The sequence below is a fragment of the Mastigoproctus giganteus genome, chromosome 9, assembly GCF_048544385.1.
Source record: "Mastigoproctus giganteus isolate SK-2022 chromosome 9, ASM4854438v1, whole genome shotgun sequence".
Lineage (NCBI taxonomy): Eukaryota > Metazoa > Arthropoda > Arachnida > Uropygi > Thelyphonidae > Mastigoproctus > Mastigoproctus giganteus.
In genome coordinates, this window is record NC_143583.1 from 169,479,897 (window position 1) to 169,503,261 (window position 23,365).

At 38.6% G+C, this 23,365-nt stretch overlaps 1 protein-coding gene across 2 annotated transcripts in view; it reads left to right on the forward strand.

Annotated features, from left to right (window-relative positions):
- LOC150080881 (uncharacterized) overlaps window positions 1–23,365 on the forward strand; it is a 597,772-nt gene that overhangs the window by 476,709 nt on the left and 97,698 nt on the right. The window contains exons 21-22 of one of the 2 annotated variants that reach the window (XM_090381140.1): window positions 386–504; window positions 21,075–21,149. In XM_090381140.1, the coding sequence (XP_090237266.1) occupies window positions 386–504; window positions 21,075–21,149 (194 nt within the window). Of the gene's footprint in view, window positions 1–385; window positions 505–21,074; window positions 21,150–23,365 lie in introns of those variants that run through there. The other variant, XR_016547378.1, reaches the window with a different exon arrangement.

A 23,365-nucleotide genomic window follows, 5' to 3' on the forward strand; every position in this document is an offset into this window, starting at 1 on the left:
ATCTAATTGAATGAAATAAGCCCAACGTTCTAATTTTCTGTTCACACTTTATTGTTATATATATATATATATATATATATATATATAGTGTGTATGTGTGTGTAAGAATAGTTTTTAATTTTTATTATATTAAGGAAAGATGTGTACATTACATTAATCGGATATGAACTGTTTAAGGTTTACAGTTTTATTCAGAATGCCATAGAATTTTTAATTAGTGAAAATCTGATTGTTTTGACCCAAAAATAGGAATATATGTTTTATATATTCATATTTTATTAATATAATTCACTAAAAATCATATATCTCAATGCATTTTAGCATTTCAGTGATTTTTTTTTTTTTTTTTTTTAGTTTTATATTATAGTATAATGAAATGTTATAGGTTGACCATGAAGAGGTAGCCAAAAATTTAGTGAAAATGGAAAATGAATGCAAATTATCCTGGGATTATCTTAAGACTATAGCAAAGCATGATGGATCAGCTTCAACCATGAAAGTGAGGTACTAAATTGTGGTGTACATAATTTATGCTTATAAGTTACCAAATAACTTATGCATATTATTTATTCAATCATTTTGTACTGAATGAAGAAAAAAATTTTATTTTAAAATACTTTTGAAAGTTAATTTATTTTTTTAAAAATACTTAGTTCTTTAAAAAATATTTCGAGTCTTCCAATGATAGTGAATATTCTGAATACATACTCAATTTGGAGTATTAGATAAGGAACAGGTATAAAAGTGTGTATTGAACACCACATATATGTAATAGATAGTCTAAGTCATAGCACAATATTTGTTTAACAAATTTAGTGGGGGGGGGGGTAAAGGTGTTTTTTTTTTTTTATTTGCAGCAAGATTATTAAGCATATTTTTGCAAAAATAATAAGCAGCTCTTGTAAAATGTAATAAGGACATTTAGAGTAATAAATGTTGTATTAAGTTATTAAATAAAAAAAAAAAATATTTAACTCAGAACACTGCCCTGGGTGCCAAGTGATAGCATACAAGCAATTTTTTAATGCAATATGTAGAGTGCTGTTTTTAATTTATTCAATTATGCTTTGTTTCTATTGGCTTTCTCTCCTCAGTTTATTGCAAGTGGTTCTGTACTAAGGTTTCAAGTAACAATCCAGGAATGAAATCGTTCTTTCTTTTCTTATTATATTTATTAACTTTCTTGCTAACTAACCTCACTTTAAGCTGCTTGTTCACTGGTGGCAACATCTGTGTGATAGGGCTGGAAATGTGTGTAAAGACAACATCCATGGCTAAAAGGTGCACGATATGGATTTCACAATTATCTGCCAGTAGAGCCAACACGTTATTAGCAAGATATAATGATTGAAAAGGATTGCAAGTCTTCATAGGCTAAAATGATTAAAAAACAGATTCATACAGGAAAAACCATCTTTTCTCATGATGCATTTATTGGGTACACAGCCATTAAGCAAAAGTTGTTGTTTTCTTGTACAGAAAAGTATTGAGGCAGTAGCTGGTTTTCCATAAATGGTTAAGACTTCAGTCTGGAGATTTCCTAATAGATTCAGCTCAATGAAGACATTCAAAACCGTTATTAAAGCTAAAAACATTTGGTGGAAAATATGACCAAAAAGAATGGAAATTTATTGCCCACATGGAGCATCATACTTATCTTCCATAATTTGAACCTTTTTGCAACAAACAGTTAAAGCCATTATCTCTCTCTAACACACGCACACACACACAGCTAGTTTTATACATTTCTAATTTAAGGAAAATGACATTGCACAATTGACCTTGCTGTCCCAGAGTTCAGATGATTTGAATCTGTTTATACACCTGTGTGTTGAACTAGAATCTGGCAACACCAGTGCAGCTCACTTTTTCTTTTGTAAAGAAAATAATGTATGCATTTGCCATTCCAGCAGAATGGCAAAATTATACCATATTTCTACTGGCTGCATTGCTCTCATGAACTGGTTGAAATGTACCTGAATTTAGTATGCCAATAAATGTTTTCTGCACTATTCTAGTATGAATACTTTTGAGAAGTTAGTGCATGGGTATACATATATAACTATTTAAATGGACAATGTGGTGGCATGTACAGAAGCAAAATTTTTCAGTTTGCACATAAATGTTATTGTGTTTTGTCCCTTTTCTATAAGTCATGAGTTATTACATAATGTAATGCACTTTGTATTTAAGATTAGTATTACTGTATGGTGGAAGGCATTCCAAGACTTTTGCTCTACCAGCCAAAAAAAAAAAAAATAAATAATATTAATTAATTAATTAAGTAAATAATAAAATATACTACTTATGTGACTCCTTCCTCCTGTAGGCACCTATCTTCCAGGTTTTCCTTTGAATTACCCGAAGCTGTCAGCCTCAGCCACCTTTATAGGCAACTTATTCCAGTAATTACCAACTTGCTGACCAAAATACAAATTCCTGTAACCCAGTCTGAACCTTTCTCCTGTAATCTGAATTTATGGCTGCTATTTCTGGAATCATTAATAAGTGAAAAATTTCATCCTTATTCATCTTATTTTCTCCTCTCAGTGCCTTATAAACTTCAGGAAGGTCTCTTCTAAGGTGCCTACCAAGCTCTGCAGTCCACACATTCAAGTCTTTGCTCATGTTGATGCCATTTTCCCAGTCACACCAGGTGCATTGCTTGTCTTTGGACCCTTTCAAGAAGCTTGTTGTCTTTTTTTTAGATGTGATCTCTATACCTGAACACAGTATTCCAAGTGCAGTGTTACAATTGCCTTGTACAGTGGGATTATGACCTTCTCTCTGCAAGCAAAGATAAGGTCATAATCCCTTCCTCCTTGCTGTCTGACAAAACACTGACAGACAGCAAGGAGGAAGGGAGGAGACCTCCTCATTTCCTGTTTGCACTGTTTGGAAATTTTGTCTGCCTGTAATCCCCAAATCCCTTTCTTCTTCTTTTTATTATTATTTTTTTAAAATTCAACTTCACAGAGTGTATAAGTTATTTTGGGGTTGCTGTTCCCCAAATGTAAGACATTTTGCTGCATTAAAACATTGATTCCACTTTTCTGACCCTTCTCTGAAGTCTATCTAAGTCATTCCAAAGAAACACAGCATGACTGTTTTTTGTTATTTGGTTTTTAGGAACATTATCAACTGGGGCCATATTGCTCTGGAGATATGCGGTGGTCATTCCCTGACCTTTCCACATCCTACGTATTTGGTGGTCACAGGCTCGAACCCCGGTCTAATCAAGAAGTGTGTGCTACACATTGCTGCTCCTGCCCACCTAGCTACGGAGGCGGCCACAGCATGACTCTGAATGGCTACCAATGTTGATATCATCTGCAAGTTTTTATATCATGTCTTGTTTATTTCATCAATGTCGTTTAAGAAAAATCTAAAACATCAGTCTCTGTACTTGATCCTTGGAGGTATATGTTATTACAATCTGAGGAGTAGTTTTTAATCACAACCCACTGCCTTCCTGTGACCCAGCTAAGGATTTTCCCCTGTTTCCAGCATGTCCTAGCTCATACAGTAACCTCTCATTTCGGATTGAGTTAAATGCTTTGCTAAAATTCAAATAAATAATGCCAGAATTATTTCCTATATCTAGCTCATGAGTGACTGTCAAAATAGGCTAACCAAAGGTTAGACATGATTTTTCTTTACAAACCCATGCTGCATTTCCTTCAGAATCCCATTTTTATCTAAATGATTCTGTACTGCACTCTTAAACATTACTTCCATGATTTTCCCTGCCACTGAAGTCAGAATTACCAGTCACCCTTATAACCAGCCACCTTTATGGTTGGTGATGCACTGAGACTTTTCTAATCTAAGAGAATCTCTTCTGAGTCCAGGGATGTCTTCATAATTAAACTTAATGGTTCAATGCACACACACACACACACACACACACACACACACACACACACACACACACACACACACACACACACACACACACACTCTCTCTCTCTCTCTCTCTCTCTCTCTCTCTCTCTCTCTCTCTCTCTCTCTCTCTCTCTCTCTCTCTCTCTCTCTCTCCCCCCTTCAAATTTATTGGATATATTCCATCAACTCAAAGGAGCTTTACTCATTTTTAATATAATCACCTAAAATTTCAGTTTGCTAATTGTATGCTTCCTAGCTTCACTCACACAATTTCTCCTCATTGTGATGGGTCTGTCATCTGTGAATTTCAATGTACAGTGCCTGTTGAATTCATCTACAACCTCAACAGCATTCCACATTCATTTTGTATTCAAATGCTTGAAAAACTTTATTTTTTTTTTGTCTTAGGAATTTATATTTTACTTACTTTTCTTTTTTTACTTGTGTTTTGCTTTTATGTCTTATGAATCGAACTTTAGCTCTTACCTTTTATATTGGTTTAAATTAACAATTGTGGAGTATTTACAAAATGCATGCCAGAATTTGTTCTGTTCTTTGCTTGCCTTCTTTCTTTTTCTACAAGCCTCACTCCAGTAACTCTTTGGGTGATGCTAAAGTTCAAGGGATGATTTTGATGTAGTGTTAAGTATACATCACATTGTCAGGGCCATTTTAAAAAATCAACCCTTATTAACCCCCCCCCCACATACTTGTTACTTTATTATTTTCTGTTTTATTTTGGAATTTAACCATGTTCCTTCCTTGTATGGGCATTATTTATTTATATATAATGTCTTTTTTTTTTTTTTCTTCTCTTATCTACCTTAAAAGCTAACTTCTTACATTACCATATATCCTTTCCTTGGAAAACTATACCTGCACAAGGCCAAAGACAAAATAACACAGATAGCAGCACCTCATCTGGCTTCAGATCTTTTCATGTTAATTTCAAGAAAACAGTATGGTGTCATTACTGAAAATTCTCGACAATGATTCAGCCAAGCCTCTGAAGCAGTGAGTGACAAAAGCTATTTCACTGATGGATCTCAAACCAGGCAGTACTGATTTACACAAACCCAAATACAAATATAATAATGCCAGCACTGCTCTTCATTTGTCAGACCTTGACATGTGTTATTCTGAGGCAAGACTGCACATGAAGAGAGAGAGAGAGAGAGAGAGAGAGAGAGAGAGAGAGAGAGAGAGAGAGAGAGCGCACGGCTAATTTGAACTAGTCATTAATGCACAATTAATATTTCATTGATGGATCTGTCAGACCAAGCGCTGGTACTCCTACCAGAGTTAATATACTCTCGCCTTCCTGGTTGTTAGGTAAAAACAAAAAAGAAGCCCTCGCTCTTTTTAATGGTAACCCTGTAATGGTAGTACCCCTAATTGTTACAAACAGGTGGTGCTACACTTGATGGGTGTGAAATTTTTTTTTTAATTTCTGGAAAAGTTTATACAATATAATTTTGTGCAGAATTAATTTTTTATTGAAAACTAAAAACGTGTGTACTTATTGTTATGCACATTTTTAGTTTTAAATAAAAAAAATTAAATATTTAAAAATGCCATTTTTCACACCTTTCATTTTCAAAAAAAAAAAAAAAAAAAAAAAAAACCCTTCTACTGAAAATTAAAAAGAAACATTATAGGTATACAATGTAAAGGTTATGTTATTAGGCATTTTCATTTACCAATTTAAAAAACCTTTAAATGTGCAAAATTTAAAATTATAAAATTTAATTTAATTTTAAAATTAAATTAAAATGCACATGCATATTATGTCTGTTTATTATATTTATAAATAGTTTTAAAAAATTAAAAAATATGCATATATTAGATGCTATTATTCACTTTCATTTTCAGATTTCACATATCATGAAGTGGTGGCCAAAATTTCAATATTATTTATGTTCCTCTCTATCCTGAGTGATTATTGCTCCCAGTGCATTCGTGTTTACTGTTTAAAAATTGTTCAATTAATTGTTTATTAATGCTTGTAATTGTCATAAACTACATAACTTACAACAGTTAGAAGTGTTATTAATTGTTAGATTTGGAAGAGTTTTATAGATGACCTGAACTAGAAACAAACACAATTCTAAACCTCTTAGTGTCTGTAGCAATTATTTTCCCATGCTGGCATTACTATGAGTTAAATGTAGAACAAATGTGGTGGGACTGTACCTTCCAGTTGCATTTATACTACAACTCTGGAAATACAAGTAATAATTCAAAAATGATACCAAGTAAAAATTTGCCTATATGCACTGATGAGCCAAAACATTATGACCACCAACCTAATATGATGTTTGTCTTCCACATGCGGCCAAAACAGCTCATATCCATTGAGGCATGGACAGTACAAGGTTTCTAAATGTGTCTTGTGGTATCTGGTACCAACATGTAACCAGCAGATCCTTTAACTCCTGTAAGGTCTGTGGTTGAGATACCGCAGATTGGAGTTGCTGTTCCAACATAAACCACAGATCTTGATGGGATTGATGTCTGGGGAATTTCAAGCCCAGGGCAATACCTGGAAGTCTTCCTCATGTTCCACGAACCAGTCTCGAACAATCCGGGTGGTGTGGTATGCACATTATCCTGCTGAAAGACGGCACTGCCAGAGGGGAAGACTGTTGCCACGAAAGGGTGTACCTGGTCAGCAATAATGTTTAGGTAGGTGATAGACATCAGAGTGCCTGGCACATGGATGACTGGACCCAGAGTATCCCAGCAGAACATAGCCCAAAGCATGACACTGCCGCCACTGGCTTGTTTTCGTCTGACGGTGCATCCAGCCGCCATCACTTCCCCAGGTAAACGACACACACACACACACACACACACACACACACACACACACACACACACACACACACACACACACACACACACACACACACACACACACACACGTACCTGGCTGTCCACATGGTGCAACAGGAAACGTGATTCATCGGACCAGATGACCTTCTTCCAATCACCAAGTTTTGATGCTCACATGACCATTGTAGGTGCTGTCGCCAGTGAACCATGCTAACCATGGGCACTCGGAGCGGCCTGCCGCTACACAGCCCCATTTTCAGCAGGGTTCGATGTACTGTGTGTTGTGCCACAGTTGCCCTTCTATTGCCATGTACCATCCGGGAGAGCCTTCGCTCACCTCGAGTATCGATGAGCCGTGGTCATCCAAGACCTCGCCGGCCGTTCATGGGTTCCCCCCTCCTCGGACCATTTTTGGTAGGAGGGACTTAAGTGGACTTAAGTCCGCTGCCTTTAACATCTGAAGAACAATAACACTGATTAACAAGTATCAGGTGTTTTTTATACCGTGTCCAAACCCACAGACGCAGCGTAGTTCACCTGCAGTTGCTTCAATTTGCATAATGACTCACTGGTAATAATGTTTTGACTCATCGGTATATTTAGGATGGTAAAAAGCACGGATTTTTTTTTTTTTTTTTTATCTTCAGCAACAATTAACAGAGGCTTGATATTTTTAATTTACACCTCACAACTTTAGTGCAAGTTTAATTAATAAGCCACAGTAATCATTCAATAAGCAGCAATTGGGCTGTAATTAACATTAGCAGGATATCTGATTATTACAAAAGAATGTATTAGTATTAGTATTAGTAATGGCCGCATGGTGCAAGAAAGCCTATGGCTTATGCTGCACCAGCCAAAAAAAATCCGAACAAAACAATGATAAAAACAAAAAAAAAAATAAAATAAAATAAATAAATAAATAATAATAATTAATAAAAAAAAAAAGGAAATTAAACCTATCATCCTATGCACTTCGCTTACCCGAAAGTACTATCCAGATGACCTTTGAATCTCCCCAAACTGTCGGCCTCTACCACCCATGAAGGCAACTTATTCTAGTAGTTTATAACTCTATGGCTAAAATAAAACTTCCTGCAGTCCAATCTAAACATTTCCCCCCGTAACTTGAATTTATGTCCCCTAGTTCTAGCATCATTTATAATCTTCAAAATTTCGTCCTCATTCATTTTACTGATGCCTCTCAGAGCCTTAAACACCTCAATCAAATCTCCTCTAAGGCTAGTTTCCAAAGTCTGCAACCCACATATTCGAAGTCTTTCTTCATAAGGACGCCATTTTGCCGATCTCACCAGGCAAGTTACCCATCTTTGCACCCTTTCAAGAAGCTCAATGTCTTTCTTTAGGTGCGGTCTCCATACTTGAACACAGTATTCCAAATGAGGTCTAACATAAGCCTTATATAATGGGATTATCACGTCCCTATCTCTACTTGCAAAAGTTCAATAGATCATCGATAGGACACCATGGGCCTTCCTTGCAACCTGTTTACAATGCTCAGAGAATTTCATGTCTGACCGTATTGTAACACCCAAGTCCCTTTCCTCCAGTACTGGGTTTAGTGGAAGTCCACCAAGTAAATAAGTTATTTTGGGATTATTGTTTCCCAGGTGTAATACCTTACACTTTGTTGGATTCAAGCATAGCTGCCATTTTTCTGACCATTCCTGAAGTCTATCTAGGTCTCTCGGAAGAAGCTCAGCTTGACAGTGATCATTAACTACTCTACCAATTTTAACATCATCTGCAAATTTAGATATCACGCCCTCTATCCCGTCATCAGTGTCGTTTATGAAAATTAAAAACAACAGTGGTCCTAATACTGATCCTTGGGGAACCCCACTTCTCACATCAACCCAATCTGAGGAATAGCCATTTATCACAACCCTCTGCCTCCTGCCCTGAAGCCATCCTTCTATCCATCTAAGGATTTTCCCAGTGATTTCAACCTGTTCCAGCTTATAAAGCAACCGCTCATGGGGGACTGAGTCAAAAGCTTTGCTGAAATCTAAATAAACAATGTCGAAATTATTCCCTAAATCCAGCTTGTGAGTGACCCTTTCGAAATAGCGAACCAGGTTTGTTAAACATGATCTTCCCTTTACAAAACCATGCTGAGTATCCTTAAGAATTTCAATTCGATCCAAATGATCCTGAATTTCACCCTTGATCACTGCCTCCATGATTTTCCCTACTTCTGAAGTCAGACAGACAGGCCGATAATTTCTAACTTCACTTTTAGAGCCACCCTTATGTATGGGAGATACATTAGCACTTTTCTAATCCAAGGGAATCTCCTCAGAGTCTAGTGATGCTCGCATAATTAGCCTCAATGGTTCAATGCATTCACTTGCCGCCTCCCTTAAGATTATAGGGTATATTCCATCAACTCCTGGAGCCTTACTGGTCTGTAGGCTCGAAAGTTTTTTCATTAAGTAATCTTGCGAAATTTCAATATCATTAATTACATATTTTTTAACTTCGCTCCCACAATTTCCCATTGCCACAAAAGGCTTTTCATTTGTAAATATTGATGCAAAATAACTGTTGAGTTCGTCTGCAGCGGCAGCTGGTGTATTTAATACTATCCCCTTTCCCTTATGTAAAGGTCCAATCTGGTTTGTCCTGCTCTTCTTGGCATTTATATATGTGAAGAATTCTTTATCTCCCCTCTTTGCTCTGTTTGCTAGTGATTTCTCATAAACTGCCTTTGCCTGTCGAACCTTTTCTGTGGCTCTATTACACATCACCTTGTAGCTGTTATAGGCTTCAGTACTTTTTATTGCTCTGTAACCTTTCCATGCCACCTTTTTCTGCTGAAGTAATGTGGCAACTTCATTATTCATCCAACTTGGAACCCTCCTCGTGGAGTATTTTTTTAATGGAATATACGCATTCAAGGCATCTGTGATTAATGTTTTAAAAGCATACCACAGTTCAAATGTATTCATTTTCTGCACGATATCTACCCAGATAATAGAGGCCATGTAGTACCTTAAGGCATCGTAATTTCCTTTTCTGAAATTAAACCCCATTCCTTTGCCTTTTACTGCTGCTACCTCTCTCATCATCATCCACCGTAGAACTCTGTGATCACTTCCTGCTACTGGTTCCTCTACTGTCAGCCCTGTTATGTCATCTGATTCATGTGTGATGATGAGGTCTAGGATATTCTTTTCTCTAGTACTTTCCCTGATATGTTGATACAAATAACAGTCATCTAGTTGATTTAAAAATTTTGTTCCCAGGTCGAGTTTCCTTCCCATTTATTCCAATCAATTAGAGGCAAATTGAAATCACCCATAATAAGACATTGACGCTTACTTGCCCATTTCATTTGCATGTAGAGGCTTTTGTCATAATCTTCACAATCACCTGGTCTGTAGATTACTCCTACTCGCATTATACCTTTGTTTCCAACTATCTCATCCCCATACAGATTCTACACTAGCATGTGAAACGTCTGAATCCGGGAAAGCTGTCATCGCACTCAGGCTGCTTCTGATAAGAAGCATTACCCCACCACCCCTTCTATCTACCCTATCCTTCCTAAATACGTTATACAACGGTGCCTCCGTAGCCAGGTGGGAAGGAGCAGCAGTGCGTAGCATATGCTTCTTGATTAGACCGGGGTTCAAGTCCGTCACCACCAAATACGGAGGATGCGGAAAGGTCAGGGAATGACCACCGCATATCCCGGAGCAATATGGCCGTAGTTGCTAATGCTCCTAAAAAAAAAAAAAACCAAAAAACATTATACAAGCCGTACTTAAACTCATCATCCCCAATTTCCGGGTGGCACCACATCTCTGTAAGCCCTATTATATCCGCGTTAATTGTTTTAACCAGCAGTTCGAATGTAAGGTAGTAAATTCCAGGAGCCAGAAACATTAGCATTAGTACAGGCATTTGATGTAAGAAAGCAAGCTTATGCAGCATCAGCCAAAAAAAAAAAAAAAAAAAAAAAACCACTTCCACTTCACCCCTCTGTTCATTCAAAATACCTGTCCAGCTGAATCTTAAACTTATTTAGGCTATCAACTTCCACGACAAGGGATGGAAGTCTGTTCCACCAACCAACCACTCGCTGGCTAAAGGCAAATTTCTGCACGTCTATCCTACATCTGTCTTTCCTCAATTTGAATTTATGCCCTCTCAGGTGATTATTCTGAGCTAGAGGAAGAATCTCATCAGCATTGAGCATGCTCAAACCATTCAAGGCTTCATACACCTCTATCAGATCACCTCGCTGGTGCCTAGTCTCCAGACAGTGTAATTTGCAAAACTTAAACCTTTCTTCATAAGAGCACCCCTTTGTTCCATTCACTAATCTTGTTGCCTTCTCTGTACTCGTTCCAGCAGCTCTACATCCTTCTTGAAATGAGGCCTCCAGACCTGTATACAGTACTCTAGGTGTGGCCTGACCATTGCCTTATACAAGGGAATAATCACCTCCTTATCCCTTCTAGAAAAATTCCTATATATCATTGACAATACACCATGAGCTACTCTTGCAGCCCGTCTGCACTGCTCAGAGAACTTCATATCTGTCTGCACAACCACCCTCAGGTCCCTTTCATTCTCTACCACTGTTAGTGTAGTACCACAGAGTTGATACGAAGCTCTGGGGTTGCTGTTTCCCATGTATAGTACTTTACATTTGTCAATGTTAAACTTCATTTGCCACCTCTCAGCCCATCTGCTCAACCTTTCCAGATCCTGTTCCAGCAGCACAGTGTCAGTAGTGTCCTTGACAACCCTGCCTACCCTTGTATCATCTGCAAACTTCGACATTAAGCTTGATATATCATCATCAATATCATTTATGAATACAGAAAACAATAATGGACCCAACACTGAGCCCTGAGGGACTCCACTAATAACATTAGTCCACGACGAGCAGTGTCCATTGATTACCACTCTCTGTCTTCTCCCCCTCAGCCACCCCTTTATCCACAGCAGCAATTTGCCTCCAATATCACACTGCTCCAATTTGTGCAGCAGTCTTCCATGTGCAACAGTATCAAAAGCCTTTCTAAGATCCAAGTTATTCCCTGCATCCAGTTCCTTTGTGACTACATCATAGTATCCAATCAAATTGGTCAGGCAAGACTTCCCTTTAACAAAACCATGCTGTGTCCGAGCTATAACTGAAGTCTTGTCTAGATGTATACATGCACCTGTTCTTTTTCTTAGCCACCCTAACACAACTCATGTGTTTACTTGTACCCCCATGATTCCCAGCAGTCTCTGAAATATCCTGAATCTTATTTTCCAGGCTGCTGCTCATTCCAGTAGAAGCAGTGCAAGAATCACTTTCACCTCTGCCAGTGGCTACTGTTAATCTATTAGTCCTTGTATCCCCCCAATCTAGCAGTTTTCCAACCCACCTAACTTGGTGAAAGAATGTGGGCTGATGCTGCCTCGATAGCATCAGCCAACATTCTTTCACCCTTTCAATTTAAGCGTATCCCATCCCTGTAGAAGCAGTCTCTCTCTCTCTCTCCTGTTAACAAGTACAGACCAGGCTGAAAAAAAGTCTACCCCTTGAGCCTTGCACAATCTTTCCAGGGCTGAACTGATCGACAGGGCTCTCATCATATACTCCCTCCTATCGTGTCTGGGCAGAATTGCAGACACTTTCAAATTCAACCCTAATTCATGGCTTTTTGTCAACAGTGACCTGTACTTGTTAAGTAATTCCGTCGGTCTCCTACTCTTAATATCATTGGTGCCAACATGTACAACTGTATCACCTTTGGTGCCCTTAAAAGATGATAACCACTCTACAACGTCATCAACCTTTGCCCCTGGCAGACATACCCTGGTCCTGTTCCACCTATCCTTTTTACAAAGCACGTTTCCTTGACAATAGAGTCACCAACAACTACTAGTTCCTTTGGGACCAGCGGATTCTGCCTTGGGGGCTGACGCTGTGTTGCGTGATGACCAAGTGCAAGCTCTGGCATTGGCGTGGGCAGCTAAGAGCTTGATGGGCCCCTCACTTTTAATCCTTCGAGGCCATCCACCCTGTCCTTCAAGCTCTCATATCGGCCCATAACAACGAATAACTAATTTAATTTTTGAAAAACAAATGAATAACTAATTTAAGTTTTGTGTTGTTCTGCTTCTATTGGAATGAGCAGAAGCCTGAAAAACAAGATTCAGGATATTTCAGAGACTGATGGGAGTCATTGTGGTACAAGTAAACACATGGGTTGTGTTAGGGTAGCTAAGAATAGAAATAGGTGCATGTATACTTGCGTGTACACCAATGCTAGGAGTTTGGTAAATAAATTTGATGAATCTGAGGTATTGCTCAAAACATCAAAAGCAGATATTGTTGGGATATCAGAGACGTGGTGTCACACAGATATAAGGAATGCAGAACTGGAATTTGGGGAGTACAATATCTACAGAAAGGATAGACAGGATAGGAAGGGAGGAGGTGTTATGCTATTAGTTATGAAACACATCAAATCCAAGGAAGTGAAGCCAGTCGACATCGCTGGACAGTGCAGTGTCGAGTCAGTTTGGTGTGACATAAGCATTGGGAGATCAAAATTGAGAGTAGGAGTGTGCTATAGGCCTAATGACTCTGATGAGTATAATAAGAAACTGTACAGAGAAATAGAGTGGGCCAGTAAATCAGAGAGTCTTATAATGGGGGATTTTAATTTCCCGGATATTGACTGGAATTTGGGGCTGGTCACTCACACACTAGCAAGGCTTTTGTGGATTTATTGGATGATTGTTTTCTACATCAGCATGTTCGGGAGGCAACTAGAGGGAGTAATACTCTTGATTTAATTATCAGTAGTGATTCTTCATGCATTAAGAATCTGCAGATAAATGAACCATTAGGTGGCAGTGATCGCAGTGTTCTGAAGTGGGAATTACTCAAAGAGGTAACTACCATTAGGGGTAAAGGGAAGGGTTATTGCTTTCGTAAAGGCGACAACGATGGACTGAGACAGTATTTAAATTCTATACAGTGGGATCAACTGATGATGTTACCAACAGTAAATTCAAAATGGGAAGCATTCAAAGAACTTATCTTGGAAGCTACTAGGCTTTACATACCAACTAAGAAATATTGTTCAAGGTTTAGGCCTAAATGGATGCCAGATGAACTAATGAGGCATATGGCAGAGAAGAAAAATGCACGGGATACATACAAATTAACACGTGACACAGAAGCCTATGATAGATACAAGTTGATCTGTAACCAAGTTACAAAGGAGGTTAGGCAGCGAAGGCAGATTACGAGAAATCCTTGGCAAGGGATGCGAAGAAAAACAGCAAAGAGTTCTTTACTTATGTAAACTTTAGAAGGAAGGGGATGAATCAGATTGGTCCACTTGATATCGATGGGTCAACTGTTGATGATCCTGCTCAGGGTAGCTAACAAACTAAATGAATATTTTGCGTCGACATTCACACATGAGGAGTTATTCAGCGAGGGAGGAGAAATGGCAGAGGTGTATTCAACTCTGGCAGTAAGCTAGAGAATCTTGTAATAACTGAGAGTAAAGTGGAGGAGAAATTGTTGAAGATAAACACAAGAAAGGCACCCGGGGTGGATGGGATCTATCCAGTTATATTAACGGAGGCAGCAAAGTAAGTAAGCAAACCCTTAGCCATAATTATGAGAGCTTCCTTGGACTCAGGGGAGGTACCCATGGACTGGAGATGTGCAAATGTGACCCCATTCACAAAGGAGGATCAAAGGCTGACACAAGTAATTATAGACCTGTGAGTTTAACTTCTGTTCCCAGAAAATTAATGGAGGCACTGGTTAAAGAAGCACTGCAGGATCATCTAGACAAGACTTCAGTTATAGCTCGGATACAGCATGGTTTTGTTAAGGGGAAGTCTTGCCTGACCAATTTTATTGGATACTATGATGCAGTCACAAAAGAACTGGATGCAGGGAATAACTCTGATATTATATACTTGGATCTTAGAAAGGCTTTTGATACTGTTGCACATGGAAGACTGCTGCACAAATTGGAGGCAAATTGCTGCTATGGATAAAGGGGTGGTTGAGGGGGAGAAGACAGAGAGTGGTAATCAATGACACTGCTCATCGTGGACTAATGTTATTAGTGGAGTCCCTCAGGGTTCAGTATTGGGTCCTTTATTGTTTTCTGTATTTATAAATGATATTGATGATGGTATATCAAGCTTAATGTCCAAGTTTGCAGACGATACGAAGGTTGGCAGGGTTGTCAAGGACACTACTGACACTATGCTGCTGCAACAGTATCTGGAAAGGTTGAGCAGATGGGCTGAGAGGTGGCAAATGAAGTTTAACATTGACAAATGTAAAGTACTACATATGGGAAACAGCAAGCCCAGAGCAACGTATCAACTCTGTGGTGCTACACTGACAGTGGTAGAGAATGAAAGAGACCTGGGGTGGTTGTGCAGGCAGATATGAAGTTCTCTGAGCAGTGCAGACAGGCTGCAAGAGTAGCTCATGGTGTATTGTCAATGATATAAAGGAAGTTTTCTAGCAGGGATTGTTGTTGTTGTTGTTTGGTTTTTAGGAGCATTAGCAACTAAGGCCACATTGCTCCAGGGATATGCGGTGGTCATTCCCTGACCTTTCCGCATCCTCCGTATTTGGTGGTCACGGGCTCGAACCCCGGTCTAATCAAGAAGCGTGTGCTATGCACTGCCGCTCCTAGCAGGGATAAGGAGGTGATTATTCCCTTGTATAAGGCAATGGTCAGGCCACACCTAGAGTACTGTATACAGGCCTGGAGGTCTCATTCAAGAAGGATGTGGAGCTGCTGGAACGAGTACAGAGAAGGGCAACAAGATTAGTGAATGGAACAAAGGGGTTCTCTTACGAAGAAAGGCTTAAGTTTTGCGAATTACAGTGTCTGGAGACTAGGCACCAGCGAGGTGATCTGATAGAGGTGTACAAAGCCTTGAATGGTTTGAGCATGCTCAATGCTGATGGGATTCTTCCTCTTGCTCAGAATAACCACCTGAGAGGGCATAAATTCAAATTGAGGAAAGACAGATGTAGGATAGATGTGCGGAAATTTGCCTTTAGCCAGTGGGTGGTTAGTAGGTGGAACAGACTTCCATCCCTTGTCATGGAAGTTGATAGCCTAAATAAGTTTAAGGCTCAGCTGGACAGGTATTTCGAATGAACAGAGGGGTGAAGTGGAAGTGGTTATTTTTTATTTATTTATTTTACTTTATTTTTTTTTTGGCTGATGCTGCATAAGCTTGCTTTCTTGCATTAAATGCCTCTACTAATGCTAATCATCCATTATGTGGAAATCAAAACATTGAAAAACGAGGCCAAATTATTGAAAAGTTACTTGACCAGCACAATTTGATTACTCTCAAAAAATGGCACGACGCACACATATACACATAGGAAATTATTTCAGCTATTGATGTCTCTCTGTGCTCAGCATTCATATATCCTCTATTTGGATGGACTATTCATAGCAATCTGTTGGGTAGTGACCAATACCCAGTGATATGACGGATTGATACAAACATCCCCCACTTTTCTAACAGAACTGTCAAATGGAACTTTTTCAAAGCAAAATGGGATATATACAAACAATTAGCAATACTGGAAGAAAAGCAGGTCCAGCACACATCCATAAACTTGGCCACAAAATATATATCTAACACAATACTACAGGCAGCAGACCAAGCGATTCCAAAGCAATCTAACAAAATATCAGCACACACCGAAATTTTGGTGGAATGATGAATGCGGTGCAGCTAAAAAAGAAAAGAACAAAGAATGGAACATCTTCAGGAAGTTTCCAACAACTGCAAATCTCATCCACTTTAAACAGGCTCGGGCAAAAGCAAAACTTATTAGGCAGACTAGCAAAAGGGAAGCATGGAGACGTTTCACCTCCACAATTACAAGTACTGCAAAAATGCAAACTATACGGGCCAAAGTATGACGTATGTACTCCAAACATCCACGCATTAACCTTCTCATGCTAACTGTAAACGGTTGTGATGTTACCACACCACTGGGCGAATTGTTCACAGAAAATCTCAGCCATGACATCTTACACCTCATTTTCAAGTATACAAGGCACAGACTGAGAAGCATTTAATCAGCTTTGAATCAGCATTTAGTGCTGCATACAATCTCCCTTTCACAATGACAGAATTGCACCATGCTTTAGCCACCACCAAACTCAGTGCATCAGGACCAGATGGAACAGACTACATCATGATAGCACAACTTACTGAGCCAGCCCTTAAGACATTGTTACTTTTTTTATAATAGAATTTTCAAAAGAGAATACATTCCCAGACAAATGGCATGACGCTTATGTTTTGGCATTTCCAAATCCAGGAAAAGATCCTGCAAATCCACAACACTACCTACCTATTGCACTCACCAGCTGTGTGAGCAAGGTCCTGGAAAAAATGATCAATGCCCGCCTAACCTGGTTTCTAGTCTAAAATAATCTTCTTAACCTAGTACAATTCGGTTTCTGTGAAGGCAGATCCACCCTTGACTTACTGATCAGGGCAGAAATAAACATCCATGATGCTTTTGTATGAAAAGGCAAAGAAATGGTTGACATAGAAACAGCAATTGACACAGCTTGGAGGTATGGCATAATGCGAAACCTATACCACTAGGACTATGAGGACACCTGTCAAAGTTTATCAGAAACTTCCTACACCATCACTGCTGATGACTTCACTGTCATCGGCATACAGGGTCCTGCCATTCGCTTAATATGTGAATGGTAGAAAGACAGTTGCAAGGTGCCATCAATAAAGTTGTAAAATGGTCACAAAACAGTGATTTTTGCCTCTCTCTCTCTCTCTCCCCCAAAAGACTGTTGGGATATACTTCTGTAGGAAGTGTAACTTACATCCAGACCCAGAACTTCACCCAGAAAATCAAATCATCCCAGTGATTCGTAATGTCTGCTTTCCTGGTGTGGTTCTTGACCAAAAACTTACCTTCCTCGAACATATAAAAGAGCTCCTGAGTAGCATGTAACAGTTAGCTGACCATTACATGCTACTGCATTTGTATATGCATTAATAAGGTCACATCTAGACTACGGCTTTGTGGTCTACAGCTCTGCTAGACCAAGTGCCTTACGTTGGCTTGATCCCGTACACCACAGTTCTCTTTGTTTTGCACTAGGGGCACTCCGTATATTGTCAGTCCAGAGCTTATATGCTGAAGCAGCTGAAACCTCTTTACATCTATGCAGACAAATGCTTCTGTGAAACTACACAGCAAAAGGGCAACTGGACAGCCCTACTCGGAATGGACTTTTCTTGCCGAAATGAGAGAACCTTTACAGAGCCTACCCATCTAAAAACAGGGATATGCCTGTGTTCCTTGCTCAGTGACTGGAAATTGACCTTAGCATGATACAGCCTACCACTTTGCATACAGTTCCATCTTGGATGTATCACATACAGCTGTGCGACTTTTCACTCATATCATGCCTTATCCCAGTGGACGGACCTAAAACTGACGCCCATGTTGGTGCAGCAGCAGTATTTCCCAACCTTACCATAGCGAAGAAACTCCCCATTTAATGCAGTAGCTACACTGCAGAACTCTATGCTATTTACATAGCGTTAAATTTCACCTTCTCAACAAATATTTTGCTCAGTTCTACGTAGACTCAACTCAATTAGTCCTATCCAAGCTGAACAACAGAATAAAAATCATCATAAACCCTTACTCATACACATTTGGAACACCATGACCAAGTTAAACAAGAACAAACAACAAATTCTCTTTTGTTGGTCCCTGGTCACGTTAGAATTGCTGGAAATGAATGTGCTGACCTAGCTGCCAAAACTGTTACAGATCCTGTAGATCAACCCTTTAGCATATCACTCTGTGATTTCAAGTTAATTATAAAGAAGCAAAGTCTTGAGCAATGGCATTACATCTGGCAAAATCAAGTTGGTAACAAGCTGCTCTGTATAAAGAAAAATCTCAGGCCTTGGAAGTCAAGTATACACGAGAACAAACGTGAAGAAGTAGTATTAGCTCGACTACGAATGGGCCATACGCACCTGACACATCTCTATTTTCTTGCAGGCACCACGATGCATAGGGTGCAAGACTCAGCTCACTGTCTAGCATGTACTTATTGATTGCCCCAAATAAAATACTGATTGAGAAGCTATGTTTACCTCATTTTTCACGATGAACACCTCTTTCAGAATTTCTGATCTCCTAGCAGACATGCTACATGTGACCAAAATTTTTGGTTTCCTCAAACAGATAAAACTGTACAATGCAGTATAGATTTGAATAACATTTATACAGGTATAACTATGTGTTTAACTTTTAACCATAGTTAGGTGCATTATGGCCTTTGCTGCTCTTGTGCCATAAAGCCTACAAAAAAACAAACTTTCTTCAATTTCAGTTTATGCCCCCTCAGGTTTGTAATCTGAGCAAGCGGAAGAATCCCATCAGTATTGAGCCTGCTCAATCCATTCAAGGCCTTATACATCTTATCAGATCACCTCGCAGGTGCCTACGAGACGGGTTTTCAATAAATGGATTTTCAATGTAACTCTTTGAAAGAAAAGGTTAAAGAGTTACATAGAAAAGAGGTAAACAGAAGATGAAATGGTTTTGGTGAAAGCAAGATTAATAAATTAGGGTTTTTTTTTTTTTTTTTTGGTAGTTGTTGGCGCATCGGCTTCTGTGGCCATAATGCACCTCCCAAGGTTTTTGCAGTACTTTGATCCAAGCTCGAGGCGGGATTCGAATCCGCAACCTTTGGATTGCCAGGCAGGCACTTTACCCACCTGGCTAGTCCGGTCGGCAATAAATTAGGTATGATAGATGTCATACCTAATTCTCAAATATATATATGATGCTATTATTCACTTCAAGTTTTAAATTAATTTCAGATGTGTGCAAAATTTTAAATTACATATGTTGCTTCCTACAGAGTAGTGCTATTTTGAGAGAATATTAGGTGCTATTCTCATCTTTACTATGTAAAAACAATAAATCTTTCAAAAACAACTAGGGTAAAATAGATGTTTATTGAAATAGTGGGAGATTAAAAACAAGTAACCCAAAACTACTATAAACAAACATGTAATTCAGAATTTCATGGATGTGTCACCTGACACATCCATGAAATTCCGATGTTTCCCTTTTTTATGGTTTTTGCAGTTACTCTGCAAAAACCATAAAAAATCATTTCAGAGATAATTACAGTAAAAGTTTGTCTATATTTAGGACTGCAGAAAAAATTTCAAATTTCTAATGACTAATGGTTAATGTAGGATTATTATTTTTGAGGGTCACCTATCAGGTGACTAGCCACTGCAGCTGGGTTAATTGATAGTTTTGGTTTCTAATTACTGTTCTTATCGAATGCTGTGATTTAAGAGAATGATATGTTTAAATACATTATTGTACAGTTAGGCAAGAACTTCAATTTGAACTTAGCATTCAGAAAAGTTTGCTATTGACTGCATTTGATATGATATCTCTTCACCGTGCCTTGGTATTACATTATGCACTTTAAAAAGAAAGCACTGCTCAAATGGAGAAGTATTTAGAGCAGTACTTTTAAAAGTGTGTAGTGCAGTGCAGATGCAACTCATGGAGAAGTGTAAGACTTTGAAATATTCCTGTTTAAGTGAAATTCTTTCTTTTCTATTAATGGCTTAATGTTTAAAGCACTTTAAAGTCTTCTTGAATGTTTTCATTATGCCCAGAAGAATTCTGGTGATACCTCCATTGACTCTCCTAATAATTTTAAAATCTTGTAAGTTATTTTAACATTTCTATTGCTGGTCTTAAAGCTCTCCTTTTCATATATATATATATATATATATATATATATATATATATATATATATATATATGAATTAAATTAAATGTCTGCAATGATTAAATGTAGTACATATGCAATGAAAAAATACACCCCTTATATATATATATATATATATATATATATATAAATTAAATAAATTTTCTGTTTATATTCTGGGACGACCAAACAGTCAGAGGAGTTCACAAGATACACAGATTACAAAAAACAGCACCATATTCAGTAGTCACGGGCTTGAACCCATGTCACTCAAGGCACGTGTACTTATGCACCCGCACGCCTAACCACTAGGCTACAGCGGCCTATATATACATAAAATGTTTTCATATTGACTTGTGAAATAATTACATAGTTACATTAACGTGTGAAATAGTTACATCTTTTATGTTGTTAAGCATTGAAAATCTGAAGTCATAAAAAAGGTTCAGAAATTAAAGTTAAAATGTTTTTTGATTGAACTATCTTTTATTATTTCTTTTTTAGGATGTCTGAATTTCTTATGGACTGTGCAGAAAGGATTATAACTTTAGGTATCATCCACAAAAGAGTGATGAATAGGTAACTGAATTACTTATATAATTAGCATTAGCATTAGTAGAGGCATATGATGCAAGAAAGCAAGCTTATGCAGCATCAGCCAAAAAAAAAAAAAAACCCCTTCCACGTCACCCCTCATTTCATTCGAAATACCTGTCCAGCTGAGCCTTAAATTTATTTACGCTATCAACTTCCACGAACAACAAGGGATGGAAGTCTGTTCCACCAATCAACTCACCGCTGGCTAAAGGCAAATTTCCGCACATCTATCCTACATCTGTCTTTCCTCAATTTGAATTTATGCCCTCTCAGGTGATTATTCTGAGCAAGAAGCAGTATCCCATCAGCATTGAGCATGCTTAACCCATTCAAGGCTTTGTACACCTCTATCAGATCACCTCGCCGGTGCCTAGTCTCCAGACACTGTAATTTACAAAACTTAAGCCTTTCTTCGTAAGAGCAACCCTTCGTTCCGTTCACTAACCTTGTTGCCCTTCTCTGTATTCGTTCCAGCAGCTCTACATCCTTCTTGAAATGAGGCCTCCAGACATGTATACAGTACTCAAGGTGCGGCTTGACCATTGCCTTATACAAGGGAATAATCACCACCCTATCCCTGCAAGAAAAATCCCAGTATATCATTAATAAGACACCATGAGCTATTCTTGCAGCTCGTCTACACTGCTCACAGAACTTCATATCTGCCTGCACAACCACCCCCAGGTCCCTTTCATTCTCTACAACTGTCAGTGTAGTACTGCAGAGTTGATACGTTGCTCTGGGGTTGCTGTTTCCCATATGTAGTACTTTACATTTGTCAATATTAAACTTCATTTGCCACCTCTCAGCCCATCTGCTCAATCTTTCCAGATCCTGTTGCAGCAGCAGCATAGTGTCAGTAGTGTCCTTGACAACCCTTCCAACCTTCGTATCATCTGCAAACTTGGACATTAAGCTTGATATACCATCATCAATATCATTTATAAATACAGAAAACAATAAGGGACCCAACACTGAGTCTCCACTAATAACATTAGTCCACGATGAGCAGTGTCCATTGATTATCACTCTCTGTCTTCTCCCCCTCAACCACCCCTTTATCCATAAGCAGCAATTTGCCTCCAATGACACACTGCTCCAATTTGTGCAGCAGTCTTCCATGTGCAACAGTATCAAATGCCTTTCAAAGATCCAAGTATATAATATCAAAGTTATTCCCTGCATACAGTTCTTTTGTGACTGCATCATAGTATCCAATCAAATTGGCCAGGCAAGACTTCCCCCTTAACAAAACCATACTGTGTACGAGCTATAACTGAAGTCTTGTCCAGTGCCTCTATTAATTTTCCTGGAACAGAAGTTAAACTCACAGGTCTCTAATTACTTTCAGCCTTTGATCCTCCTTTGTGAATTGGGGTCACATTTGCACATCTCCAGTCTGTGGGTACCTCCCCTGAGTCCAAGGAAGCTCTCATAATTATGGCCAAGGGTTTGCTTACTTCCTTTGCTGTCTACTTCAATATAACTGGATAGATCCCATCAACCCCAGGTGCCTTTCTTGTGTTTATCTTCAACAATTTCTCCTCCACTTTACTCTCAGTTAATACAAGATTATCTAGCTTACTGCCAGAGTTGAATACACCTCTGGCATTCCTCTCGCTGAATAACTTCTCATGTGTGAATGTTGATGCAAAATATTCATTTAGTTTTTTAGCTACCTGAGCAGGATCATCAACAGTTGACCCATCGATATCAAGTGGACCAATCTGATTCATCCCCTTCCTTCTAGTGTTTACATAAGTAAAGAACTCTTTGCTGTTTTTCTTTGTATCCCTTGCCAAAGATTTCTCATAATCTGCCTTCGCCTGCCTAACCTCCTTTGTAACTTGATTACAGATCAACTTGTATCTATCATAGGTTTCTGGGTCACGTGTTAATTTGTATGTATCCAGTGCATTTTTCTTCTCTGCCATATGTCTCATTAGTTCATCTGACATCCATTTAGGCCTGAACCTTGAACAATATTTCTTAGTTGGTATGTAAAGCCTAGTAGCTTCCAAGGTAATTTCTTTGAATGCTTCCCATTTTGAATTTGCTGTTGGTAACATCATCAATTGGTCCCACTGTATAGAATTTAAATACTGTCTCAGTCCATCGTAGTCGCCTTTACGAAAGCAATAACCCTTCCCTTTACCCCTAATGGTAGTTACCTCTTTGAGTAAATCCCACTTCAGCAC